The following is a 9,801-nucleotide window of genomic DNA, read 5'->3' on the forward strand; positions in this document are numbered from 1 at the left end:
TCAAATACTTATTTCCCTCATTAAAATGCAAATCAATTAATAACATTTTTGACATGCGTTTTTCTGGATTATTTTATTGTTATTCTGTCTCTCACTGTTCAAACAAACCTACCATTAAAATTATAGACTGATCATGTCTTTGTCAGTGGGCAAATGTAGAAAATCAGCAGGGGATCAAATACTTTTTTCCCTCACTGTAAATACAAACACTTGGTTTTACCCTCTAAGTGCAAGTTTCAACCTTGGCACATAGATAGAAGGATTTGATGTATCTAAAACAAAACATAGGGATATCAGTAATCAAAATTGTTCTATAATGTTTGAAAAACAAAGACCAAAGTGAGTATCTAAAAAAAGGGGTTGTCACTCCTATTCATGGCTGAGCTATGTACACAACATTCCACAATGTCTGAGAAAAAATCCACATCCATTTGCAGTAGTCTTCTCACTCCAGTGACTCCCAGCCAGCCATACGTTGCATCACTAGCAAGACTGGGTCTCTATGCGAGGTTGGACAGACTGCCGCTTGGGGCACAGTATCTTAGCAAAAGCCCTTCGGAAGCTGCTGTGGCAGAGAGGGTAAAGGAAAGGGTTAATACCAGAGTTTAGCCACAAGAGCCAAAAAGTAATCTCGTACCAGTAGTGCTCCACACATCGCCCGCTACAGGCCGCTCGTATTATCATCAGTAGGGTGTAAGGTGCCCAGCAGATCCCGAAAATGCACACTATAATGGCCAGCGACTTGGCAATCTTCTTGTCGCGGGAGAGGCGGGAGCCCTCTGAGCTCCTGCTGGATGGCCCAGTGGGGGCCTGGAATTGGAGGAGCCTGGAAGTTTTCCTGCAGGAAGGGCCCTTCTTTCTCTGAATGAAGGTGTGACCGCTGATGGGCTCCCCACAGGAGGACGGCGACAGCTCCTCGTCCTCCTCTATCACCTCTGAAACAGTGGCTGGCTCGCTCGATGATACCTTGCGAGTCTTGACAAAAAACACAGACAAGGTAGCACCCCCGTCCTTGATACTGCCCCTGTCCCTGCATGCCTTGGTGTCCTCTTTATGGATAGCCCTGCTCTTGTTCCTCCGCTGGATGTTCAGGTAGATGCACAGGTTGAAGAAGGCCACAGAGATAAAGGGGGTGAAGAACTCAAACGTAGACGCACTGAGTAGGAAGTACCAGGTGCAGTAGAACTCAGCGAAACACTCGTCGGCAGGGACAATGCTTTTACCCACGACCAGCTCCCAGAAGATGATGGCAGGGCCATAGAGAAGGAAGGCCAACACCCACACAGCCACCATCTTCACCACAGCATGGTGGGTCATGCTCTGCTGAGCTCTATATTTCACCTGGAAGTAGAGAAGTGAAGTGAGAAAAATAGCAAACAATACCTCACAATAACATTTAATCATAATATCACCATAAAAAAAATATGATAATACAGACTTAATAATCTGCATTATCAATTCCATATCTCTCAATTTGTAGAGGTGTATTGGATCCATTACATTAAGGCATTATTTGGACCTATGGGGGAGGTATTATTTCCTTGGGTGATAGGGTTCAAGAGCCCCTCCTCCATGGTGTCAGTGAAGCCAGAGGAGCCAGAGGAGCAGGCGAGCTTTAGGCTGATACTGAATAATAATACAGGAGAGTGTGGAGGAGGCACATCTGTCTGTCTGCTCTCTCCCTCTCATCATCACCACTCTTCACCCAGGAATTAGATTTTCTCCTTCCATTTCCATTTCACCGTATCTCTCTGTTTGCTTTGTTTATCTTCACCTCCCTTTCTCTGTCCCCAATTCCCCACCTACCTCTCAGTCTGTCGCAGTCTTTTTCCTGGCTATCAAATGAACAACAATTGCTGAGATGATGTCATCAACATCAATGTCATCAAACTGAACAACTTGACTTTGTTGTTTATCATGGCTGTGTCTAGGTATACAGATATTATATTGACTTTGCTGTCAATCATGGAGACTGTGAGCACTAACAAGATCAAACATGCACTCTACAGACAGGGGTTATTTTCCATCATTGTAACTCATTACCAAACACTACATGCAGCACTGTACTGTACTTGCTTTATTATGTATTAATATGTATTCATTGTTAATCAGGGAACCAGAAAGATATTCCGCTAGAAAACTTTGCAACCACTGCAAAGTAACCTTTTAAACTTTGTTGAATGTTTGAATGTAAAAAACACTATATTTTTTAATGATAAAATATTGTGTGACACATTCACTTATGCGGCTCCAGATAAAGTATAGTGACCCTTTACGGACCCAAAATCGAGAACCTACTGATACCTACCAGTCACTGAGATGTTCTGCATGTTCTCTACTATACATGTAGAGACTTTGAATATCTACGTCAACATATTGCATAAAAATAGCTTTAATGCTATCTGCATTTCATTCCTCTCTCAGGAAGCCACTGTGCTGATAGACAAATGACCGAAACAGAAAATACATTGAAGAGACACATTCTAAGAATGTTTGATGTACTATCAATATTCCACAGAAAAATCTGACTATTTTGCATTAGTCTTCAAATCAAACAAAGTCAAACAAGTTCAAGTGACGTAGCCGTTAACAGTGTTGGGCCAGTAACCGAAAGGTCGCTGGTTCGAATCCCTGAGCCGACTAGGTAAATAATCTGTTGATGTGCCTTTGAGCAAGGCACTTTACCCTAATTGCTCCTGTAAATTTCTCTGGATAAAAGCGTCTGCTAAATGACATAAAATGTAAATGTAAAACTACAAAGAGCATCGATTAAAATGTGCTTTGTTTGACTTGTGAAAGTACACAGCAGCATTTACATTAGGACATAACTGGTTGACTTGCCTCCCTGAGCATGCTTCATCAAAGTTTCTCCTCAGACTTGCATTAAAAGTAATGTTGTTGTTTCCATGTCCTTTGGTAAACTTTTTGTAATGACTGCCTGTTGCATGAACCCATGGGTTCATTAATCAGTATATTCTGTCTGGGTGGGCGAGTGCGTAAATGCTAATAATTCATATTAAATTCCACAAGGAAATTAACTACAGCAGTTACAAAGTGACAAAACCCTTCTAGGGTCACAATAAGGTGCCAGTCTTGCTGGTGCCGTGTAAGAAATATCAATATTTGTATTTCATAACTCTGTCATGAACAATATTGCAGAAAAAAAAAACAGGACTAGTAAAGGCCAAGTGCACAACTTTTGTTAAAATATTTTAACAAAATGTACAGTATTAGTGTGTTTACCAGCATTTGTAACTTGAGTCTGATAATTATCTGTACTAAACAGTTAATCTGATAATACTTGTGGAATATAAAAATACTTACTTGATATACACTACCGTTGAAAAGTTTGGGGTCACTTAGAAATGTCCTTGTTTTCGAAAGAAAAGCAAAAAAAATTGTCCATTAAAATAACATCAAATTGATCAGAAATACAGTGTAGACATTGTTAATGTTGTAAATGGCTATTGTAGCTGGAAACGGCTGATTTTTTATGGAATATCTACATATGCGTACAAAGGCCCATTATCAGCAACCATCAGTCCTGTGTTCCAATGGCATGTTGTGTTTGCTAATCCAAGTTTATCATTTTAAAAGGCTAATTGATAATTAGAAAACACTTTTGCAATTATGTTAGCACAGCTGAAAACTGTTGTGCTGATTAAAGAAGCAATAAAACTGGCCTTCTTGAGACTAGTTGAATATCTGGAGCATCAGCAATTGTGGGTTCGATTACAGGCTCAAAATGGCCAGAAACAAAGAACTTTCTTCTGAAACTCGTCAGTCTATTCTTGTTCTGAGAAATGAAGGCCATTCCATGCGAGAAATTGCCAAGAAACTGAAGACCTCGTACAACGCTGTGTACTACTCCTTTCACAGAACAGCGCAAACTGCAAAGAAAAAGCCATATCTCAGACTGGCCAATAAAAATAAAAGATTAAGATGGGCAGTCTGAGATATGGCTTTTTCTTTGCAACTCTGACTAGATGGTCAGCATCCCGGAGTCGCCTCTTCACTGTTGACGTTGAGACTGGTGTTTTGCGGGTACTATTTAATGAAGCTGCCAGTTGAGGACCTGTGAGGCGCCTGTTTCTCAAACTAGACACTCTAATGTATTTGTCCTCTTCCTCAGTTGTGCACTGGGGCCTCCCACTTCTCTTTCTATTCTGGTTAGAGCCAGTTTGCGCTGTTCTATGAATGGAGTAGTACACAGCGTTGTACGAGATCTTCAGTTTCTTGGCAATTTCTCGCATAGAATAGCCTTCATTTCTCAGAACAAGAATAGACTGACGAGTTTCAGAAGAAAGTTATTTGTTTCTGGCCATTTTGAGCCTGTAATCGAACTCACCATTGCTGATGCTCCAGATACTCAACTAGTCTCAACAAGGCCAGTTTTATTGCTTCTTTAATCAGCACAACAGTTTTCAGCTGTGCTAACATAATTGCAAAAGTGTTTTCTAATGATCAATTAGCCTTTTAAAATGATAACCTTGCATTAGCAAACACAACGTGCCATTGGAACACAGGACTGATGGTTGCTGATAATGGGCCTATGTAGATATTCCATTAAAAATCAGCCGTTTCCAGCTACAATAGCCATTTACAACACTAACAATGTCTACACTGTATTTCTGATCAATTTGATGTTATTTTAATAGACAAAAAAAACCATTTTCTTTCGAAAACAAGGACATTTCTAAGTGACCCCAAACTTTTGAACGGAAGTTTCTTGAAATACTTTGAAATGCAACTTATGTCTGTGAAAACTGAAATGGTCTATTCATTCCTTTTCCATTTCAGTAGTCACTCTTATCCAGAGCAACTTACAGTAATGAGTGCATACATTTTCATACTTTTTTGTACTGTTCCCCCATGGGAATCGAACCCACAACCCTAGCATTGCAAGTGCCATGCTCTACCAACTGAGCCACATCATCACATCACATCATCACAAACCACTTGATGTCTGAATGTACTCAATTACTGTAGTGTGCATTGCTTTTCTTCATGGTGATGGAAAGTCTACAGGTACAAACCTATATGACCAGCCTATGTACAATACAATAATATTCATTTACATTAAGTGTTTTGTAAGGATGGTAAATTAATACTGCACAAAAAGTGGTTGTTTTCTATGTTATTTGATGAAAAAATGTATGCACTCACTAACTGTAAGTCACTCTGGATAAGATCATCTGCTAAATGACTAAAATGCAAATGTAAAATGTAATGAAGAAAAATATTTAATTTGATGCAGATGTTTTTTGTCTTTGCCCAAAGCTTTGCACCTTTTGATGTAAATGTTTGAGGACAGGGTTTTGTTCTTTCTGGATTCCATTAGAATGACAATCACAGAGAAAGGGACAGACAGGGCAACAACTCTTACAATTCCAACTACTGAATCCTGCAAGATAATGTTCTTAATTATAAACTGGGTGGTTCGAGCCCTGAATGCTGATTGGCTGAAAGTCGTGGTATACCACGAGTATGACAAAACATGTATTTTTACCCTTCTAATTACGTTGGTAAGCAGTTTATAATAGTAATAAGGCACCTCGGGGGTTTGTGGCATATGGCCTATATACCACGTTGCGTCTTGCCTAAGAACAGCCCTTAGCCGTGGTTCTATTGGCCATATACCACAACCCCTCGGGCTTTATTGCTTAATTATACAACTACCTTTTTTGCCAAAGTGGAGATGCTGAAAAAATGTGTTTGCCCACGCTACAGACGTCTATATCGGTTCACTAATACTAGTAAAGGCCCAGTGCATTACTTTTGTGATTTTTAAAACTGTATTATTATTAGTTTATTCTGATTTTTCAGGCGGTGTGGCAGCACCCTCAGCACCCCTACATCCCGTGGCTATGGATGCTACCATGATTACGGATCATGAATAATGATGAGTGAGAAAGTTACAGAGGTATAAATATCATACCCCCCGCAAAAATGCTAGTCTCCCCTGTTATTGGTAATGGTGAGAGGTTAGCATGTTTTGGGGGCATGATCTTTGTGCATCTGTAACTTTTTCAATCATCATTATTCACAATTAATTCATGATTATCCATAATTATGGTAGCATCCACATTAATTTAGGCAGAAACATATTGTATACAATAAAAGTGACTCCAAAATGACACAATACAATATTTACCATTAATTTATATTGGGCACAACATAATCTGAAACACAACCAAAACAAACTGCAAATACATCCAACAAATTTGTAGAGTCACAAGCTTGATATAGTCATTGTGTGCTAGGAATATGGGACCAAATAGTCAACTTTTGACAAAATGTAATACACTATAAGTGAATTTGTCCAAATACTTATGACACCTTCAAATAGGGGGACTAGATACAAGTGCATTCATTTCTAAACTGTAAAACAGATGTGTATGAAAATACCCTCAAATAAAAGGTGATATTCTGTACTGTCACCTCATATAAAACATTTAATCTCAAATCCAAAATGCTTGAGTATAGAGACAAACTAAAAGTTTTAGCTTCACTGACCCCCCCAAAAACATAGGGGGTATAATATTTTTTACCTTTATTTATCCAGGAAGTTGAGGTCTTTTAGAAGGGAGACCTGAATACGATAGATAAAGCAATGTCCAGTTTAGTATTCAGACCAGAATATCCAGGGTTACTTTATCTAGCATCCCAAAAGCAGACTGGAGATCAAAGAGTAGCACGCTGGTCCACAAGGACCAACCCACTCAGTCTGGACTTCCAACAGAGCTCATTCAGAGTCACTGCCACCCCAACACTGTGCATCCCAACAAGACACTTATTAAAGGTAGACTCAGCGAAATTACGTTGTCACGAGCATCACTGCAGATATTGAGATGAGAGAAATGGAAGACTTCGCTCTCACACAGTATCTTCACATGTGCACGGTTTTGCTTCAGCGGAGAAGTTGAGCCTCGCGCTTCAACGCTCTTAGTTGTTGCGGAAATTGACCCATGCTGTTTACTTTCTGCATCTACGTCATATCGCTGAGTCAACCTTTAAGTCCTACTGGCAGTGGCTGTCAAACCATTCTGCAGTATCTCTGTATTGGTAATGGGCCTAGTGAAGCAGTTGAATGAGGGCAGGATGGCAGTATGAACAATAAAACATGCAGTAGCTGCATTTGAAACAGCATTTGACATTTGCATGTTACCGTGCTTGCATTCTTGCGTGTATGTGGGTGCATGTGTGCACGTGGTGCATGTATGCCTGCATGTGGCACAGTAGCTCTCTATACTCACTGCTCTGGTGACGGAGAGGAAGCGGTCATAGCTGATGAGGACTATGTTGAAGACAGAGGCAGTGCAGAGCAAGTAGTCCATAAGGAGCCACAGCTTACAGAGACCTCTGCCCAGCACCCAGCGGCCTGTCAGGTTGTAGGGGATGTACACAGGGATGCAGAATGCACCTGCAAGGACACACTGTGTATAGACTGAACCCCAAACAATGCTTCCATAGCTCCATAATCAATGCCAGAATGAATTTTCACAGCAAATTAATTTCTAAACAAGCCTGCTGGCATGTGGCAGCATTGTGTGTAAAAAAGAATTACCAACAGTGTGTTGGGTTTTAATTTGCATTCATGAACCATCAATTATTTAAGAGCTGTATAAATCAGTTATAAATGTCCTTGTGGAAAACGTTTTGCTAAGATTCTTTCAAAGTTAATTGAAAAAAATATATATGTCTTTACTTTACACAATTATTATCCATTATGATGTCACTTAACAGTGTCTTATATAGATTAATGATCAAACAATTGGCATTATCCCACCACAGAGCCCTACTAGACAGACAGACAGACAGACAGACAGACAGACAGATAGGATAGATTAGATAGCAGACAGACAGACAGGATAGATAAGATAGATAAATAAAACTACTCACCAACAAGAAAATCGGATATAGCAAGGTTGAGGAAGAAGTAGTTGCTTTGATTTCGTAAGCTCTTGTCAACAATGAAAGCCAGGATAACAAGTGCGTTGCCAGCCACAACCACGACTACCAGAATGATCATTAGCACGGCCAGAATTACCATCATATAGCCCGGGTGAGCCGCTCCAGCTTCGTGGACTGTCGCCGAGTCGCCGCCGGGAGTGAAGTTGGTGCTTGTATTAGATTCCGGGATATTAGCTCCCATAGTTAATCTTATAATAAAACCATTACACTTGACTTAGTTATGAAACTATGAATCAATGTGATTTCCATAGATATCCTCCGAACTTTACGGTATTTGTTAAGAGAGGCAGAAAAACGAATACAAAAGTGAAAGCTTCCTTCTGAATGAAAGCAATTTATCCTGTCCTCAAAGATGACCGAGCGGTTTACGGGAGCATAGGTTCGGGTTTATGTGCTACCCTACTTTTTAGTGAGCAACGCGAGCGCTTTGAAGTCAGTGTGCAATGGAGAAGGGTGTGTCGATGGTAGTATGGAAAATACATCCACCTCCAGCGCTCACCGGTATTTCTACGATTTTTTTTGTAGCGCATTTACTACACGCGACCCTTAGGGAAGCAAAAATGGTCACCGAAGAGCATTACATTTACATTTTAGTCATTTAGCAGACGCTCTTATCCAGAGCGATTTACAGGAGCAAGTAGGGTTAAGTGCCTTGCTCAAGGGCACATCGACAGATTTAAAACAAATCTGACATGAAGTGAGAGTGTAAAATAAGGTGGTTTCATGTAGATTTATTTTTGTGTATGTTATTATCCTAAAATAAAACACACAAAAAACAGGTGCATTTGACACATGGTTCTGGAAGCATCCCATGCTAATAACTCTGTAAGGTGAGTCAATTCAACTGTAGCCAAAACCATTCTGCAATTTTGCTCGACCACAGTTATGTTGAAATGCTAGTGCATAAATACTGCAATGAAATGCAGCTGTTTTCCTGGTGGATGAAGCCCCTGGGCCCAAGCCCGTGTGGGGCCCAAGAGGCAGCGAAAAAAAAAGAAGTAAAAAAAAAAGATATGAAGGAAATATATAGTGTATATATAATATAGTGAACAAAATTATAAACACAACATTTTGGTCCCATGTTTCATGAGCTGAAATAAAAGATCCCAGAAATTTCCATATGCACAAAAAGTTTATTTTTCTCAAATTTTGTGCACAATTTTTTTTATATCCCTGTTAGTGAGAATTTCTCCTTTGCTAAGATAATCCATCCACCTGACAGGTGTGGCATATCAAGAAGCTGATTAAACAGCATGATCATTACACAGGTTCACCTTGTGCTGGGGACAATAAAAGGCCACTTTAAAATGAGTATTTTTGTCACACAATACAATGCTGCAGATGTCTGCAGTTTTGAGGGAGCATGCAATTGGCATGCTGACTGCAGGAATGTCCACCAGAGCTGTTGCCATATAATTTAATGTTCATTTCTCTACCATAAGCCGCCTCCAATGTTGTTTTGGAGAATTTGGCAGTATGTCCAACCGGCCTCACAACCACAGGTTTACTGATGTCAGCGTTGTGAACAGAATTCCCCATGTTGGCGTTGGGGTTATGGTATGGCAAGGCATAAGCTACGGACAACGAATACAATTGCATTTTATCGATGGCAATTTAAATGCACAGAGATACCTTGATGAGATCCTGAGGCCCATTGTCGTGCCATTCATCCGCTGCAATCACCTCATGTTTCAGCATGATAATGCACGGCCCCATGTCGCAAGGATCTGTACACAATTCCTGGAAGCTGACAATGTCCCAGTTCTTCCATGACTTTCATACTCAACAGACATGTCACCCATTGAGCATGTTTGGGATGCTCTGGAT

General features: G+C 40.2%; 1 protein-coding gene across 1 annotated transcript; it reads right to left on the reverse strand.

Moving 5' to 3' along the window:
• Positions 1-204: 204 nt before the first annotated feature.
• On the reverse strand, positions 205-8,133 carry LOC121532683 (histamine H3 receptor). Its single transcript, XM_041838465.1, has 3 exons — positions 7,903-8,133; positions 7,257-7,423; positions 205-1,341 (listed from the first exon to the last, which is right to left on the reverse strand). Exons 1-3 carry the CDS (start codon positions 8,054-8,056, stop codon positions 484-486), a joined length of 1,179 nt encoding a protein of 392 aa, XP_041694399.1. The 5' UTR covers positions 8,057-8,133; the 3' UTR covers positions 205-483.
• Between the last annotated feature and the right edge of the window lie 1,668 nt (positions 8,134-9,801).

The sequence above is a fragment of the Coregonus clupeaformis genome, chromosome 20, assembly GCF_020615455.1.
Source record: "Coregonus clupeaformis isolate EN_2021a chromosome 20, ASM2061545v1, whole genome shotgun sequence".
NCBI classification, from domain to species: domain Eukaryota; kingdom Metazoa; phylum Chordata; class Actinopteri; order Salmoniformes; family Salmonidae; genus Coregonus; species Coregonus clupeaformis.